Source organism: Solenopsis invicta, chromosome 5 (assembly GCF_016802725.1).
Source record: "Solenopsis invicta isolate M01_SB chromosome 5, UNIL_Sinv_3.0, whole genome shotgun sequence".
In the NCBI taxonomy this organism is placed as follows: Eukaryota; Metazoa; Arthropoda; class Insecta; order Hymenoptera; family Formicidae; genus Solenopsis; species Solenopsis invicta.
In genome coordinates, this window is record NC_052668.1 from 849,026 (window position 1) to 869,516 (window position 20,491).

General features: G+C 31.5%; 2 protein-coding genes across 2 annotated transcripts; both read left to right on the plus strand.

Moving 5' to 3' along the window:
- The first annotated feature begins 856 nt into the window (after positions 1-856).
- Positions 857-2,307, plus strand: LOC120357976. The gene is made up of 2 exons (XM_039450134.1): positions 857-1,085; positions 1,448-2,307. Exons 1-2 carry the CDS (start codon positions 914-916, stop codon positions 2,305-2,307), a joined length of 1,032 nt encoding a protein of 343 aa, XP_039306068.1. The 5' UTR covers positions 857-913.
- Positions 2,308-3,312: 1,005 nt separating this feature from the next.
- On the plus strand, positions 3,313-4,191 carry LOC120357977. The gene has a single exon (XM_039450135.1). It carries the CDS (start codon positions 3,313-3,315, stop codon positions 4,189-4,191), a length of 879 nt encoding a protein of 292 aa, XP_039306069.1.
- The last annotated feature ends 16,300 nt before the right edge of the window (positions 4,192-20,491 follow it).

A 20,491-nucleotide genomic window follows, 5' to 3' on the forward strand; every position in this document is an offset into this window, starting at 1 on the left:
TCTGTTTCTATTATACACTGAAATGTTTGTTTTTAATAGAATTATTTAAAAAAATCATTACGAACATTTAAAAATTCTCCATGTCGCTATATTTATTTTTTCATCTCCCAACTTAGCGGTTGAATTATGTAATTACGCACAGCCTTCGTTAATACAATTTGTTAAATATTTTGATGACTTCTTTGGATCAGGTTCTAAAATATACAACATTCATAATTTTATTCATCTTTCAGATGATGTAAGAAACTTTGGAAAACTATTAGATGAGACAAGTGCTTTTGATTTTGAAAATTTACTTAGAAAAATAAAACGATTTCTTCGTTCTGGAAATAAACCATTGTCGCAATTGTCACGATAACTTTTGGAAAGCAAGTTCAATTCTTTTAAATATAACTCTAAGTCGGAATTAAAACGTGAGCACAAGTGTGGACCGCTTCTTGCTGATATGGATAACTCTGCAACTCAGTATGAACAAGTAATTTTTAATAAATATCACTTTAAAATTCGTTCTCAATCTAAATCTTATTGTTATGCATTATTAAATGATGGGACTATTGTACAGATTTGTAATATTGTGAGTAAAAATTCTCAACAGATATATTATTCTATTTAAATTTGTAAGCAATTTATGAAATACAATAATTATATTACACGTCTCGTTCTCGATGATGAAGAAATTTAGTAATGCTTGTCATGACTAACTTCACAATGTTTAGAGTATAAGAAAAAAGAAAAGGACTTTAGATTGGCGCCAACGGCCCCATGGTGGCGCCAGCGGCTTTGCGGCGCTTCCTGTTCTCGCTCGCTCTCTCTCTCTCTCCCGTCATATTGTTTTGTTGTGCAGAACTTCGCACATCTAAGAGTATAAATATCTTATAAATTAACAATAAAAGAGTTTTGCTTTCCTTCCACGATGGGAAGTGGAAAGAAGAGAAAGCACTCACGTTCCAGATCAAGAGATCGTCACAGGAACCGTGACAGATCGGATGAGAGGTTGCAGAAAATGCAAATTCAACTGGATAACCTCACAAGCCAGTTACAAATCCTAAGTCAGGCACAAATACCAACACACCAGGAAATCAGGGGTACGTTGGAGGTTATAAAAATTTCCACACGAATTTTATAACCCCCCCCCCCTTTTTCTTGTACTCATAACCTTGTTTTGAACTTTCCAAACAAAAGTCAAAACTGTCAGGTCCACACGACTCTGACGGGGAAAAATAGTTGCGAAGAAAGTCAATGAGAATAAAATATTCTCGCACTACCCACAATAAGTGGTGCCCCTCTTTACATTCTCACAAACATCTACCCGATTCTGGCAAGGCAACAAAAAAAAAAAAAAAAAAAATTGCGAATAATTCAACAAGAATAAAATATTTTCGCACTACGCACAATAAGTGGCGCCTTGTTTATCTCTTTCACGAATAAGTAAGTAATCTCTTTTCAGGTGAAGAAAAAGAAGGTAACAAAGAGAACGTGCCTAACCTAGCTAATAAAGCGATCGAACTCGGTGCTGACACACCAACACCGAATGATATATCAACGGTTCCCAAAGAGATGTTGGACATCTTAGGAGAAGATCCCAGCAGCACAAAGGAAATAACAGTTGATTTCCATCCTGAATTAAAAATCAGATGGGAAAAATGGCTACGAGAGGGTTTTCCAGACGACGATAAGAAGCCTATTCTAGAAAAATATCCTCGTAAAGGTGAATTGCTTGTAGAAGCTCCTAAGGTTAATCTAGAGATTGTTCCAGTAATGACAGATATTGCTAAGAAACGAGACGGACATTTCATTGACACTCAAAATACAGTGGGCTCGGCATTGTCAGCCCTAGGGGCTACAATCTCAATGATTCTGAACGAACCAGAGGACGGAATTGACTCGGAAACTCTCATAACTTACCTCTGTGATGCTGGTAAACTAATGACGGATGTTTTCCATAAACACTCTGTCGCTAGAAGATCCTTTATCACACCGCTACTAAGCAAATCAGTAAAACCAACGATTGACGCTACAAAACCAAACGAATGGCTCTATGGAACCAAGTTCGCTGAACAAGTTAAGGAGGCAAAAACTATTGAAAAAGCGTGCACTAACATCAAAGCTCCCGACAAGTCTTCCAAAATCTTTGATAAAAAACCTAAGTATCAGGAAAACTTCAAAACCCCATCTGCAAAATACAAGCAGGTGGGTCAGTATCAGAGACATCCAACAATAAGGTTCAGATCGAGGAATACACAGTCCAATCAGAGAACATCGAAGACTTCGAGTCGCTCAAAGAGTCAGACGTCGACGAAGAAATAGCTGAGGTAAAGCCAGTCGCAGGTCGCCTTAAATTATTTATAAATAATTGGCATGAAGTAATTACTGATGAACACACAATTCAATGGCTGCAAGGATATAAAATCCCCTTCAAAAAACTTCCCAAACAAGATAATCCTCCAAAAGAACCCAGCTGGTCGACAGAAGAATCTCTTAAAATTAAGACCGAACTTAAAAAATTATTATCCATGCAAGCAGTCGAAGAGTGTAAAGACCGTGATGGACAATTCATCTCATCATATTTTCTAGTTCCAAAACCTGATGGGTCCAACAGATTTATTATTAATTTAAAAAACTTAAATAAATTTATTACTCCACCACATTTTAAAATGGAAGATATACGCTCTGCAAAAGCTCTATTAAGTCAAGGAGACTACATGGCCTCAGTGGATTTGAAAGATGCGTATTATTTGTTACCGGTACACGAAGAGTTTCGCAAATACTTACGCTTTAGATTCCAAAACAAATTATTTCAATTTACATGCCTACCCTTTGGTTATGTACTAGTCCTTATGTTTACACAAAAATTATGAAACCGGTAATGAATAAATTAAGAACATTAGGAATGCTATGTATAATTTACATTGACGATTTACTTTTCATTAAAAACTCGTTTGTCCTGTGCTCAGATGATGTACAGATACAATAAAACTGTTGGAACATTTAGGTTTTGTGATAAATTACAAAAAGAGTTCTCTAATACCCAGTCAAAAACGCAAGTATTTAGGCTTTATAATAAATTCTGTAGACTACACACTAGAATTAACAGAGAAGAAAAAGTCACAAATAATTAAGTTATGTAAAACTTTCGAAGAAGGAAAATACTTTAAAATCAGGGAGTTTGCTAAATTATTAGGTGTTCTAACAGCAGCAGTTCCTGCAGTAGCCTATGGATCAATTCACTGTAAAAGACTAGAACGGCAAAAATTTCTAGCTTTAATTATTAATAATAACAGCTACAAAGGAAAGATACTTATTAACAAAAAGATGAGGGAAGATTTAAACTGGTGGCAAAATAAAACTGTAATAGGAAAGAATCCTATTAGATTAAATCAATTTCAAATTGAGTTATCATCAGATGCATCTTTGACTGGGTGGGGAGCTCATTGTAGAGGTATGAGCGCTCATGGCCTCTGGTCCAACGAGGAAAGAAAATTTAGTATTAATTACCTAGAGTTACTAGCAGCCTTTCTGGCATTGAAGTGTTTCGTAGAAGATTACTCCAATTGCGAAATCTTAATAAGAATAGACAACACATCCGCAATAGCATACATAAATAAAGCGGGTGGAATCCAATTTCCACACCTAAGCGAATTATCGCGAAAGATTTGGAAATGGTGCGAAGATAGGAATCTATGGATTTTTGCTTCTTACATCCCTTCAAAAGAAAACATTGAAGCGGATTATGCATCACGTATCGTTAACATTGACACAGAATGGGAGTTGAATCACAAGGTGTTTAAGAAAATTCTTAAAAAATTTGGTCCATTCTCAATTGATTTATTTGCCTCGAGACTAAATAAGAAATGCAAAAGATTTTGCTCAAGATTTCCTAACCCAGAAGTTACAGTAGTAGATGCTTTTACAATGTCATGGGCAAATGAAAGATTCTATGCTTTTCCTCCCTTTGCAGTTATTTCTAAAACGTTACGAAAGATAATTTTAGACAAAGCAAAAGGTGTTGTAGTTGTACCCAGATGGCTAGCTCAACATTGGTACCCTCTATTTATGTCATTGCTAGTGGCTCCACCTTTAATATTTAATCCAGACGAGAATCTCTTATTATCTCCTTGCAGGGAGGTAAAACACCCACTTGCGTCTAAACTTTCACTGATGGTAGGGAGCTTATCAGGACAGCGTTTATAAGAAAAGGAATTGACGAGGACTCAGCTGAGATTATGATCAATTCTATCACCGAATCTACTCTTAAACAATACCAAGGTCCCTTGAAACTATGGAGGAATTTTGCAGTACAAAATCAGGTGAACATGTACAATGCAAAAACACCTGACATTATAAAATTTCTAACAACGAGATTTAACAATGGGGCCAGTTATATCACCTTAAATACTGCCCGATCAGCTATTGCCCTTGTTTCTTCCCGAGACATTCACAAGGATGGCCTCATTTCACGATTTTTGAAAGGTACATTCAAAAAGAGACCCACTAAACCAAGGTATAATACTACCTGGGATACATCGTTAGTTCTTACGTATATGGAGAATCTGCATCCCTTAAGTCAACTCAAACTCAGGGAAGCAACGGAAAAAGTTGCCACACTTCTAGCCTTAACCACAGCTCATAGATTGCAGACGTTATCATTGATAAACGTGGATAATATCGTATTTTCGGAATCAGGAATAACCATTAAGATACCAGACTTAATAAAAACATCGAAACCAAGTACCTCTCAACCTGAGCTGATTTTACCCTTCTTTAAAGAAAAACCGAGCCTTTGTGTAGCTTCGGCCATTTTAGATTACTTAAAAATTACAAAAGACTTCAGAACAAGGAAAAATAAAAAATTGTTAATCTCGACGATTAAACCATATAAAGATGCATCAGCTCAGACGATAGGTCACTGGATTAAGTCCTTGTTAAATAAAGCGGGTATAGACACGAAAATATTCACAGCGTACAGTACAAGACATGCGGCTGTATCTGCAGCATTTAGAAATAAGATAAATATAGACACGATCAGACGTACAGCAGGTTGGTCTGCGCAATCACAAATGTTCGCAAAATTTTATAACAAACCTATTCTCCCTCCAAATGATAAGTTTGCACGCTCAATACTAGAGAACTAAACAAATAAATAAAGGAGTGAGTTATCTTTCTACTCTGAAAATCTACATTTCTTCATCATCGAGAACGAGACGTGTAATATAATTGACCGATCGAACGAGCCCGCCGAAGGCGGGCGAAGTTCGATCGTAATTATATGAAACGTCTCATTCGAAGATGATAATTTCCCACCCTTTTCTTATCACCCCCCCCAAAAAAAAAAAAATTCTTGTTTTTTCCCATTATCATCGACCAAGATAACGTCACTCTATCCAAGACCTCTAAACAATATGACGGGAGAGAGAGAGAGAGAGAGAGAGAGCGAGAACAGGAAGCGCCGCAAAGCCGCTGGCGCCACCATGGGGCCGTTGGCGCCAATCTAAAGTCCTTTTCTTTTTTCTTATACTCTAAACATTGTGAAGTTAGTCATGACAAACATTACTACATTTCTTCATCATCTTCGAACGAGACGTTTCATATAATTACGATCGAACGAGCCCGCCTTCGGCGAAGGCGGGCTCGTTCGATCGGTCAATTATTTTACTTATCCTTGTAAATCTCAAAAATTACAAATATTTAGAATTAGTAAATTACAAGAATTACTTAAAATAGTTGATTTGTCACAACTAAAAGCCAAATGCATTGTATTTCAGGACCATATATCGTATATTGCATATCTTCTTTTACACACAATTACTGAAACCAAAATAAATTAACACTAGTAAATCAGTACTAGTATAAATATTTTTAAAATATATCGTAACCATATATCGTATATTGCATATCTTCTTTTACACACAATTACTGAAACCAAAATAAATTAACACTAGTAAATCAGTACTAGTATAAATATTTTTAAAATATATTTTTCTTTTCTTAATATGTTTATATATAAATTACTTGCTTGATACATGTATTGCATATGTCTAAATTTTGATTAATGAGTATTTGGATAAGATTCGGTGTTAGGAGTGCGGTAGTGAGTTAATAAATGCAGAAATTAAGTGAGCTTTCAATCGGTTCTGTTTAATATGCGATTTAAATTTGAGATGCCCGAGTTACAAGATACGTTGATGCTAACGGATACTGGATGAGAGAGCCGGAGTATCTCCTCTCGCCCGCTTTATATAAGCTCCGAATGACTTTACTTGTTTTCGAATCTTCTCTCCTTTTGTGTATCTTGTTATCTCCGCGTGTTTATCCTGACTCTCGAATACGTTATTTATTTTTGTGAATATTATTATTTTCAAATTTTTCGGTTGGGCATGTGGCGAACGGTCGCCACAAGTAATTTAGTTCTGCAATTTTTTTGTAAAAGCATTATTAAAATATACAGATAGTAAATATAAAATAACTTTTTATATATAGATGATTTACTCAATAGTTGAGTTTATCGACGAGAGCACAGTCGAAATTAATCCCTTTTCTTGGTTTTTATCTGGTAACAAAACAGCTTTGTGGCCTAAAGGCATAAACCCATCAATTTTAAAGAAATACTTAAGGAAATGTATTAAACTTAATGCCAATTGGTCTGCCGGATAAATAAGAGTTTTGGGACAAGCAGGTATATTTTTTTTCTTATTTATTATTGTTGAATAAAATTGGCTTATTAGTTATTAGCAATTTGTAACATTAGAATAAGTATAAAAAATATATAACATCTAATTTTAAATAGAAATCACACAGTGCCAGTAAGGTGATATTATTGCAAAAAATTGTACATTATTTTATACTCACTCTTTCAGTAATGCTGAAAGAAAAGCTCCAAAAAGCAGAAAATACGTCTCATTTGAGCAGTGACACGGATTCGGAGTCGTCTCAATTAAAACGAACAAGAAAGAAGCCTTCTCGATTTTGTTCGCAATCTTCTGAAGAAGAAAGCTCACTAAAAGAAGAGTCACGCGAATAACCAAGTAAATAAATCCAGAAGAAAAAAATAAATTTCCAAAATTGTTCTACACGTCCCGCCGTTCCACTTTTTCCCAAGTTTCAAGGTAAGATACACGTATATACATATGTACGTAAGTGCATATGTATGTTCACCTGAAAAGTATTTATGACCATTTATGATTGCTACTGTTTATCGAGCGTCATCGATTCTATCCTTCGGAAAATTTTCCAAACTGAAAAGTCGCTATCTTTCTATATACTTACATTTTATGAATAACGTAACAACCAATAAGCTCTAGTCGTTACATTTATCATGAACTGCAAGTATGCAGAAAGATGGTGACTTGTCAGTTTGAAAAATTTTCTGAGGGACAGAATCGATGCCGCTGGGTGTACAGAATATAAAAATGTTGTTTTGAAGATCTTCTATACTTAAAATAATTTTAAATTTTTAATAATTGAAGTAGTTTATATGTAACTTATTAACATTATTTAATATATTTATAATATATTCTAATGTATAATTATTAACAACATTAAATTATATACTGCAATAATTCAATATTTGTTAAATAAAACGTATTAATTAATTTGTAATTTCTTCCTTAATTTTTATATCATAAAAGACATTATTCAATATATTAATATTCAAGACTATATTTCATAAACCTCCTAAAATTTAATACATTTTGTCATTAAAGATTCTACAGTAACACAACCAGTTAAATGCCAGGAAAACCTACAGACTGTCAAGTTACAAATAGTCCTGTTGTGCCTAATGAAAGAGTTGCAGAACACAGAAATAACAGTTACAAAGCCAATCGATTTAAAACATATTATCAAGGGTAAGAATCGGTTGCTGTTTATATCTATTTTTAAATAAAAAGAAATACATTTTATCCACTTTTCATTAGATTTGCGAAAAGGAAGAGGTTGTGGATTACCATTTCGGTTTTTGACAATAACTCAGAAAATATTAATGTGACACAATTGTAACCAACGCCAATTTATTAGCCATAGATTTCTACCAATTACCATAGAGACACAAGTTCATTGAGTATATAGAAAATGAACATAATTTACAATTTATTGAAGAGGGAAAAAGGATGTGTTTGTGGAATAACAGGGGCATTAATGTTATGCTAACAATTAATGTTATGAATAGCACTTTTAATTACAAAAAAAACACAAATTAATGATCTTTCGTAGATTTTACACAAAAAGTACTATAAAACAAGGTTTTATGAACATTTTAAGAAATATCTTTTACTAAAAAAAATTTATTGTTAAATTTTTTTGGCTTAAAAATTTGTTAAAAATAAAATTTACAACTTTTTAAAATAAATTTTTTTCTTTTAATAAACATTACATAGTCTACTAATTATGATTATAAAGTTGTAAAAAAAATGCACATGGCGGCCATATTCCACAAGTCATAACCACAGCCCACATACAACATGACTTGATTTGCCAAATTCATACACGTTACGATACACATTAAATTTAGTGATATTATTTTTAATTTACATTCAAGGCCTTTAAGTTGAACTAAAATTGAAAAATTAATATGTAACATACTTCTCAAAATTATATAGAGGGTATACATTTGTAAAAAGTTCTGCAACCTGCTAAACTAAAATTCAGCTTTTATAAAAACATAGCAAACGCTAATGATAAGTAACCATCTTATATATAAGTAGACTGTAACGTAATAATGATTGTAACGTAATAATTTTAATAGTTGCTCTTTGAATTCAATTATATGAGATATCATGATATTCCACCACCCTTGATATATTTCATGACCGCCGTCCTTCCTTTAATATAAGCGTTATAACTATCATCTTCTTTTTGCAGAAACATTAACTAAGATTTATACACAAATAGAAGAAATTAAATATGAAATAGCCACAATCAGAAAAAATCAGAGAGATATGAAAGCAGGAATAGACACTTTACTGGCGACAATTAATGATATAACTGTAAATAAATTTAGTCGGCTATTTCCGATTACTTTAATAGAATTTAAGTGAAATTGAGGACTGGTTCACAAACTCGGAAGAGGACTTTTCATCTTTGGTAAATATATTTTTAAAATTATTGTAATGTAATCTATATTTTTTTCCAAGCTACTTATATTTAAATATTTATATTAACGCATATTTTAATTTATAGGTAAAATATTTCACATTTGCATCAGAAAAAACGGTGAATCAATTAGTGCCACTGGTAATAAAACTTCTTCTAAAAAAAATCGTTTCAATCCAGTTCAATGGATGCGGAAAAAAAACATGATTTTTCTACTACCAAAGTTTCTGCTGCTGTATTTGGTAAGCTTTGCTCTACTTTCTCTTTATTACATTACTTAAAATACACATTTCAATATTAAAGTTGTATCTCTTAACAAAAATTATTGCATTAAATACATTTTACGGGTGGGAAATTGTTTTCTACTTTACCAACAAAAACATTACTTATATAAATGTTCTTTCTGTTTATAGAAGTCGTATCAAGAAAATTGCCACAAGCAAGTAGAAGTAATGTCTTCAAACGAATCTCAAAATTTCTTGAGAAAGCGGAGACAGGGAAGGAGGATGAAAAGAAAGAGTAAATGTTAATCGTAATATTGTTATGTAATTTTGTGATTAGTATATGCTTCCAAGCACGCCTCATATTTACATTTTAAAATTACGTCATCGCAATAACGTCCGATGCGCATATACAAAACTGTGGTGTAGATCAGTGACATGGTAGCAAACTGTTATTTTTGCAGAGCGTCGCATGCACGAGTGATGTTGATTAATCGCATAAGCCGACCGATTTCTATCTCTGTATAGCAATAATAATTGATAATTGGTGAATATTTACTTCATCAACGTGAACAGATAATCAAGAATAATGATGAAATCGTTGATCCTAAAACGCCCGTATAAGATATCGTTTCCGCATTAAATAACGGTGACAGCATAAGTTTACATTTGATTATCTGGAGAAAGATAAAAGTAAGGAGAATAAATAAAGGTCGATATTATACTTAGCAATATTGGACCAATATTAAAAATCAATTCACACCCAATAGATAATATTAGGTTTACATGATTTTTAAATATTGGATCAATATTGCAACTTCACTATTGGTTAAATAATGGTCAATATCATACTTTGCAATATTGGACCAATATTTAAAATCAATTCACAACCAATATAGAATATTAGGTTTACATTATATTCCAATATTGGACCAATATTTTGTGCTAGTAGGGTCTGTTACCAACCCTTGCAGTTGCAGAAATGGTTATAGGGGATCTCTATAAATGTTTAAATCATACGCGGACTAAAAGAAACAATTAATATACGACTAACATTTATAAAACAAATGTAGTAATATTCAAAATTTGATTTATGTAATTTTAACAATCCTTTTATTAGATACACCGGTAAACCTAACCTAACCTATATCTGTCAATATTATAAATCATTTACTGACCTTTGATGAAGATTTGCTGCTTTTATATATTGAACACTCGTAAAACTTAATACTACAAAAAAATATTTAAAACTATGTGGTCACTGATTGAGAATGCGAAATCAGACTTGCATCCGCGTCGCATCCTAAATTCCAATATGACGAGGTTAATAACAAGAGCTTACTGTAGTATAATGTAATAAGTTGGCCTCTGTAATATTCGTATTACAATAATCTATCCAGTAGAGCTCATCACGAGCTTCATTATTTGTTTAACCTTTTTTTGTAAAATGAATATTTTTTTAAATAATTAAGAAAAACAGTTTTTTCTTTCTCTAAGGGCCACTTGCACCAACGCCGATTAACTTAATCGACGATTACAGGATTGCCAACTTGAGAATATGATTCAGTTATAGTTCAGGCGTACCTAACCCTAATTTTTCGTTACAGATTTTATTGTGTAATATTGTAACATGAATAGAATTATTAATATTTTGTTTGATGACTATAATGAATACGAGGAATATTTTCAAGAAAATAATCGACGAAGAGCACGTTTAATTAGACTACGTACTAATTATTTGGAAATTTTTGATAATGTTCACTTTAAAGAAAGATTTAGAATATCAAAAGATAATTTTATGATGCTATTAGAAAGAATTCAAGGTCAAATTGAACATTTAAGCAATGGTATGTGTGAATATTCTGTATATAATATATAAAAATATACGCAGATATATTGTATTTGAAATTTATGTTTTTATATTTTTATGTTTCCAACAGTAATAATGCCATTCCATCTGCAATTCAATTAATGGTTACGCTTAGATTTTACGCAACAGGTTCTTTTCTACAAATTATGGGTGATTTTTGTGGAATTTGTGAAGCAAGTGCACAGAGAATAGTTCATCGAGTTTTTTCTGTTATTGCTACATTAAAAGCTGAATATATTAAATTTCCTACATCACCAGAAGAAATTCAACGTCTATTAAGCTAGCACACCAACATGGGCACAATCACTTTAAACGTACAGAAGATTTAGTGCTCTTTATGTGCTAATTTATTGCTCTAATCGCGATTTTAGTGCTCCAGCCGTTTAGTTAGAAATCATTTTTCTGCTAACTTTCAAAAAAGTTAGAATGCCCATTAAGAAAAAAAATAATTAAAAATAAAATGCTTACGCTAACATTTAGTGCTAATTATGTGCTTTCAAAATGTACACATTGAAATTTTTGTGCTCATCCCCTTTGACCAAAAAACCGCCCCCGACGTAAACACGCACAAGAGTAAAATGCCATTTAAAGTGTGGATAGCGAATTAGTTGTAGGCTTAAAATATACTTTTATTTATGTGCTCTCGGAATGTGCACATCAAGATTTTTGTGCTTAACCCCTTTGAGACGAAAACTGCCCCCGACGTGGACACGTATAAAGTTTCAATTAAAGTATGGATAGCGAATTTGTTGTAGGCTTAAAATATACTTCCATTTATGTATTTTTGAAATATGTACGAGATTTTTGTGCTTAACTCCTTTGACAGAAAAATCGTCTCAGACGTACAAGAGTAACACGCACAAGAGTCAAGTGCCAGTTAAAGCATGTAACTATCTATCCAACAAAGGTACACAAACAAAATATTAATATTGAATGAACGATTTATTTCATATATAAGCAAGAATATAAAATCTTCTTAGAAGAATTTAGAGAATTTTTTTCTTCATGTAAGGAAATTATATCTGTTTAAGATTGTAAATTCTTTCAAAAAGAAGTTATATTCTTGCTTATATATGAAAGAATAAATTGTTAATTTGATATTAACTTTTTTTCTGTGTATCAATCGCGAAACACATCTATGATATGACGACGTAACAAGAGGAGGCCGGTACAATGATGTCGCAGATTTTAATAAAATTTTATGGGTGTGTAGTATTCACTCAGGCGTTTATTGTAGTAAAGCTGTTTGTTGCGAAACTTAGGCATTCTCGAGAAAATGAAGATTAAATATATCTAGCATCTTTAGTACCGTTATAGAAGATCGATTCTCGAATAAGCCACGTAGCATAGGACATTAAGACGTCGACTGGTACTCTTGGGGTCCCATGTTAGATCCCCGCGGATGCGATTTTTTTTACCTTATATTTTTTAATTGTTACATATAATTTTGAAACTGTTTTTAATTATTTAATATAAAATGTTATTTTTTAAAAGTGAAGGAATTAAAAAATGCTTTTTTATTATTAATTAATTAAAATTTCTCATAAACCAAAAAAATGTATAACACAAGAATAAAAGACCTAAAAAATCAGAACAAAAAATATACTTACAATAAAAATTTACAGTGACTGCTTTACAATTTGTTTACAGCTTTTAGGGTGATACTTATCGTAAAAGCAATTAAAACACAATAATAAAACCGTTTTACTCGGAGACCGTTGTAGGTATAACGATTTATAGAAACATTTATTTTGACGTTCTTAAAACAGTTATTGTAAACTTTTGTTGCAAATATATTTTTTTGTGTTCATAAGAAATTTTAATTTAATTAATAATAAAAAAGCATTTTTAAATTCCTACATTTTTAAAAAATAACATTTTATATTAAATAATTAAAAATGGTTTAAAAATTATATATAATAATTAAAAAATGTAAGATAATAAAAAATCGCATCCGCTGGAATTGAACCAGGGATTCTAGCGTACCAGTCGACGTCCTAATGCCCTATGCTACGTCGCTTATTCGAGAATCGTTCTTCTGTAACGGTACTATAGATGCTAGAAATATTTAATTGTCATTTTCTCGAGAATGCCTAAGTTTTGCAACAAACGGCTTTACTACAATGAAGGTCTGAGTTAATACTACACACCCATAAAATTTTATTAAAATCTGCGACATCATTGTACCGGCCTCCTCTTGTTACGTCGTCATATCATAGATGTGTTTCGCGATCGATACACAGAAAAAAAGTTAATATCAAATTAACAATTTATTCTTTCATATATAAGCAAGAATATAACTTCTTTTTGAAAGAATTTACAATCTTAAACAGATATAATTTCCTTACATGAAGAAAAAAATTCTCTAAATTCTTCTAAGTAGATTTTATATTCTTGCTTATATATGAAACAATAAATCGTTCATTCAATATTAATATTTTGTTTGTGTACCTTTGTTGGATAGATAGTTACATACTTTAACTGGCACTTGACTCTTGTGCGTGTTACTCTTGTACGTCTGAGACGATTTTTCTGTCAAAGGAGTTAAGCACAAAAATCTCGTACATATTTCAAAAACACATAAATGGAAGTATATTTTAAGCCTACAACAAATTCGCTATCCATACTTTAATTGAAACTTTATACGTGTCCAAATTTCAATGTGTACATTTTGAAGGCGCATAATTAGCACTAAATGTTAGCGTAAGCATTTTATTTTTAATTATTTTTTTTCTTAATGGGCATTCTGACTTCATTGAATGTCCACGTCGGGGGCGGGTTTTCTATCAAAGGGGTTGAGCACAAAAATCTTGATGTGCACATTCCGAGAGCACATAAATAGAAGTATATTTTAAGCCTACAACCAATTCGCTATCCATCCTTTAAATGGCACTTTACTCTTGTGCTTGTTCACATCGGGGGCGGTTTTCGTGTCAAAGGGGTTGAGCAAAAAAATCGCGTTGTGCATATTTCGGAAGCACATAAATAAAAGTATATTTTAAGCCTACAACTAATTCGCTATCCACACTTTAAATGGCATTTTACTCTTGTGCGTGTTTACGTCGGGGGCGGTTTTTTGGTCAAAGGGGATGAGCACAAAAATTTCAATGTATACATTTTGAAAGCACATAATTAGCACTAAATGTTAGCGTAAGCATTTTATTTTTAATTATTTTTTTTCTTAATGGATATTCTAACTTTTTTGAAAGTTAGCAGAAAAATGATTTCTAACTAAACGGCTGGAGCACTAAAATCGCGATTAGAGCAATAAATTAGCACATAAAGAGCACTAAATCCTCTGTACGTTTAAAGTGATTGTGCCCATGTTGGTGTGCTAGCTTAATAGACGTAGAAATTCATCTAAGCCAACAACAATTTTTTCAAATAGCTAAATTTATTCGTGTAATTGGTTGCATCGATTGCACTCATATCAAAGTTCTATCATATGGTAAGAGAAATTTATTTTTAAATCACTCATCTTTAAAATATAGCCATAAAAGCATGTATCCTTGAAACACTTTTTTTTACTCTTTATTCTAAGGTGGAGAAGACAGTGAGTTGTATCGTAACAGAAAAGGCTATTTTTCTTTAAACGTACAAGTAATTACCAATGCAAAACTTGAAATAATCGATGTAGTAGCGCGTTGGCCAGGATCTACACATGACTCAACAATATTTAACCATTCAAGAATCAAGAGTTTGTTTGAGGCAAACAGATTTAATAATGGATTACTTCTCGGAGATTCTGGCTATCCGAATATATCTTATTTAATGACTCCATTATTAAATCCTTCAACACCAGCAGAACATTTGTATAATGAAGCTCAAATTCGGACACGCTCAACAATTGAAAGGTGTTTTGGGATTTGGAAACGAAGATTTGCTGTTTTGTCTATTGGATCACGTTTTCAAACAGTTGAAAAGATATTACCTATTATTACAGCAACAGCCATATTACACAATATTGCCCAGCAAGAAAACGAATATTTAGTTAATCCTAAAATATATAATAATGTTATCGCAGAAATACAAAATTTGGATGATAGAAACATCAATGATGAACGGCAACGTTTAATTATGGAATATTTTGAAAGGTAATAATAATTTGATCAAAAGTACTCATATGATACATAAATTTGATAATTAATATATTTTAATAATTACAGATTATTATAAAATACAACAAAACATAATTGAATATAAGGCAATAAACAAGACTGAGATAAACTTTATATATTTTGAATTTATTCGAAATAATAGTTATAAAATATAAGCTTTATGGAGAAAGTAACTTAAAAAATTTTACTTTGTTTTATATTTTACGTACTTTAGTAATAAATAAATGATACAATCATATAATGTTCTTTTTGTATCAGCATGTTTACATTTTTAACATATTTATTATATTTCCAGAGTAAGTTTAAACAATAAGAGTAAGTAAAATGCATGTTTAAGATTTATTACATTTCTTTTAAACTAACATACTAATTAACAGTCTTATTATTATATAAAAGTTGAATTCAAATCTCTTCTTTTTTGTAAAATAAAATAAATTTATATTTTATATGCAACATATCACATTTTTTCATAAACTAATACTAGTTAATAGTTTTGTTACATAAACTCAAATACAAAATAAAAATAAATTGCAAATATTTTGTTTTAAATCATTATTAATCACTATAATTGCTATTTTCTCTTTTTAATTAATTTTAGTAACAATTATTTCTTTCCAAAATAAAAGAAATAAACATAACTAAATGTCTATTATCCGAAAGTAATCACATTTCTTTATAAACTAAAATACTGATTTTACTATAATTAGATTTACTGTAATTAAATCAAATCAAATAGATTTACTAAATTCAACAAATATTAACACTTATATTGCAAAAATTTAAATTTGAATAATTATTAGATACTATTAATATATAAATATATTAAAATATATTAAACATTTTTTGGAACTTTTTTAAATTATCTTAAAAGAGTTATGTTAGTTCTGTTCTCTTCAATTAATTTTTTCATTGCTTTTTCTTTTTCTATAGACACCTTTAATAATTCTATTTGTAATTTTTCTTTTTCAAGTTTAACTTTTAATAAGTCAATTTCATGATTGTTTTTTTTCTTTTCATTTGTTTGCAATATATGTAATAATTCAGTCTTAGCTTTATTTATTGTGTCACTATTTTCGTCGATTTGTTTCTTTGACTTTTCATTTTTTGACAGTGTAGGTGAATTTTTAACTTGAAGCAGAGGACATTTTTCCGATTTTAATTTTTTTGGCTCCCAAGATTTCCAATTATTAATTTCTTTATTTTTAAGTAAGTACTAAAAATTCAAAATATAAAATTTAGTATATATTATAATTTCACAAATGTAATAAATAATGTTATTTGTTCATAACTTACTGAAAATATTTCCGCTGAATTATTTTCTTCCTTTTGTGACATATAATTTTTATCTTGTAATATATTACCAAACAGTACTGACATTTTCAATACAATCGGAATCAAATGGATTAGCTAATCCATTTACTATGATTTCACCCATAATTTCTTGGGCTCTTTCAAACAAGTCATTTTTTTAAAAATCCACTACACCTCCACCTGCAAATGCAATAAAAATTTATCAAATTAAAATTTTAATGGCAGTTTTAATAAATAAATTTACCTGTTCTATAACTTTCACGTCTTTCTGTTGCGCAGTATTTTCTCGTATCTCTTTTTATATTTTCCCAACAACCACGTAAACTTTTTTCAGATCTGATAATAGTTCTATTCTTATTGTACTCTATTGTTATTCTTGTCCATGCTTCTTCTTTTTGTACAGTACTTATGTTATCAGTTATTTTGTTTTCAATAATGTGACGATATAAAAAAATTATACTTAATAAATCATTCTTCTCAGAAATCGTAAAATTTGTTGTTCGTTGCATTTTATCGATATTCTGCAAATGATTTATTATTTGTTTATTAAATAATTTTGTTAGAAGGTTTTACATCTATCGCAGTGATTTAGACCAAAAGACACAAGGCTTGAGATGCATGTTAATATAAAGTATATAATTCAGAGAATAACAGTAGAATACAATATTAATATATATCTGGCGATACGAAGCCATAAGAGAAAGCAAAACAACATGAATTAAGCAAATAACAATTGCAATCTATATGCGATATACATATTAAGTGATAAGAAGTCCAATAAATTGCGTGCAACGATATTAATCTCCAACACTCCTCCTATCGATGCATGCGTAATTACATTTAATAATACAAAAGAAATATTCTTTAACTATGATTTTAACTTAACTTTAACATTTCAATACATCGCTTATGTTTAGTCTTTGGCAACGATTTAGTTAATACATCTGCAAGCATATTATCAGTCCTCAAATACATAATTTTTATTTCTTTTTGATCTACTAATCGTCCCGAGTAAAATGAAATTTTATATCAATATGTTTGCTTCGTTTGTGAGATACTGCATTTTTTGACAATTCTATAGCGCTCTGGTTATCACAAAATATTGTTATGGGAACTTGAACATATTTATAAAAACCCATATGAAATAATAATCTTTTTATATACATCACTTCTTTAGAAACTTCCGCTAAAGCGACATATTCCGCTTCTATAGTTGATAAAGCAACTGATGTCTGCTTCGTTGATTTCCAACTCACCGGACCTCTTGCCAAGATTAGCAAATTACCAGTACAGGATCTTCTATCGTCAACGTCTCCTGCCCAATCGGAGTCAGTATACTCGTATGCTATTAAGTTCTCGTTGTTTTTTGTATAAGTTATACCATACTCAGAAGTGCCTTTTAGATATTTCAGCACTCTCTTTGCTAATTGCCAATGCATCTCACCGGGATCTTCACTAAAACGACTTAATAAACCAGCAGCAAATGCGATATCTGGACGTGTTGCATTCGCCAAATAAATTAGCCCTCCAATAAGTTCTCTGTATGGTTTATTCTGCATTCTGAGTTTTTCTTCTTCTAACGAAGGACACATTTCTTTAGAAATTTTAACATTTGATTCTATTGGTGTTGAGACCGTTGTTGCATCTTTCATATAAAATTTTTCTAACAATTCATTCACATATTTTTCTTGAGAAAGATGCATATCACCTGTTTGACCTTTTCTTCTTACACAAATTTCAAGAATGCTACCAATAGGTCCAAGATCAGTCATTTTGAATGCAGACTGCAATTTAGTTTTTATATTTTCAAGTCTTGTAATCTTTGTTGATGCTAGTATTAAATCATCTACATACAAAACAAGGATGACTCGATCTTCGTCTTCGTTAAATACATAGACGCACGGATCCGCTTGTGTACCCAAGCCTTGTGTTTTCCACCATTGTTTACAATGAAATTATTAAATGTTCGATACCATTCACGGCCTGATTGCTTTAAACCATATAAAGGTCTTTGTAATCTACAAACTTTATCTTCTTGACCTAGTTGAATAAACATCTCAGGCTGTTCCATATAAATTTCATCAGATAAATCACCTTGTATGTAAGCTGAGATTACATCCATTTGATGCACATATATTTCTTCATTTACTGCGACAGCAAGTAAACTTCTAATTATTTCGTATCTGGCAACAGGAGCAAAGACTTCTTCGAAGTCAATTCCCTGCTCTTGTGTGTGTCCTCGAGCTACTAATCGTGCTTTATATTTTTCAATTCGGCCATCTTGCTTACGTTTTATTTTGAAGACCCATCGATTAGATAATACCTTCTTATTTTCGGGTCTTGGAACCAAAATCTAAGTTTTATTTTCTTTTAATGCATTGTATTCCACTTTCATTGCAGCTAGTCATGCTTCTCGATCGTCTCTCTCCATCATTTGTGAGACAGAACATGGATCAGTAGTTTGAGCTTTATCTTTTGGATAAATGTTGTAGAATATTACCTTATAACCATTTTCTGTAACTTGACACTGACATAAGGTTATTTCGCAATTGAGGTACATACAATGTATTTTGTAATTTAATTTCTCGTGTTAAATTTCTATTTAATTTTACATTTAAATGTACGTCGCCTGAGCCAGTAGATACAACAAATTCTTCCGCGGCTGTATTTACTTTTTGCTGTTGACTTTTATTTAAGTTTAAAAAACTTTGTTATTGCACATATGCCTCGTCGCGCCGCTATCGAGGCACCAAGATTCAGATTTTTGCTCCTCTGCTGCACAAGCAATCGCAGTTAATGCACTTACATTACTTTGTTTCGCGTTACGCTTCAGTTTGAATCGACATTCCGAACTCCTGTGTCCTAATTTTCCACAATTATAACAGCTACCGTTAAATTTTTGTGAAAAAGGTTTGTGATGCTTTTCTTTCGCGTCAATGTGCTTATTTTTACTAAATTTCTGTGTTGTTTTAACGACTAAAGCCTCATTACTTGAATTGTTCTTCTCGCGGTCACTTTTTCCGTCCCTATCGTTTTGTCGAGCTTCTTCTTCAAGAAGTTTTACTTTTAAACTATCAATATTAGGTATCTCATCTCTAGATTCAATAGCAATACTAAAATTTTCGAATTCATCAGATAATGATCCTAATAACATTATCAACAATAGATCTTCCGGAATTTTTATGCCTATTTCCGCGAGTTGCTCGGCTTTGTTAATACAGTCACTTACGTGCTGGTTCATTGTTATGCTAGAATCCTTCTTCAATCGGTATAATTGCTTATACAATGTCGCCTTTCTGACAGGTCCTTTCGATTCGAAGACACGCTTGAGTCCATCCCACGCTGTTTTCGACGTCTCTGCTTTCTTCACTAAGCTCAGTTGTCCACGGGAAATATTCAGCACAATCAATGCCAGTGCTTTCTCGTCCTTAGCTGTCCATTGAATGGCATTTTGTTCTGTCTTTATTTCGGCTCCGTTTACGTACGCCCATAGCTCATTACAGATTAATACACTCTTCATTTGTAACTTCCAGGACTCGTAGTTATCCTCCGTTAATTTTTCAATATGCAGACTATTCGTAGTAGCCATTTTGCACAATATGTTTCTTTACGCTCTCAATATATAACACAATAATTTTAATTCTTACAATATAAGTGTTTCTGGGCACATAACCTGTTAGAAGGTTTTACATCTATCGCAGTGATTTAGACCAGAAGACACAAGGCTTGAGATGCGTGTTAATATAAAGTATATAATTCAGAGAATAACAGGCGATACGAAGCCATAAGAGAAAGCAAAACAACATGAATTAAGCAAATAACAATTACAATCTATATGCGATATACATATTAAGTGATAAGAAGTCCATATAAATTGCGTGCAA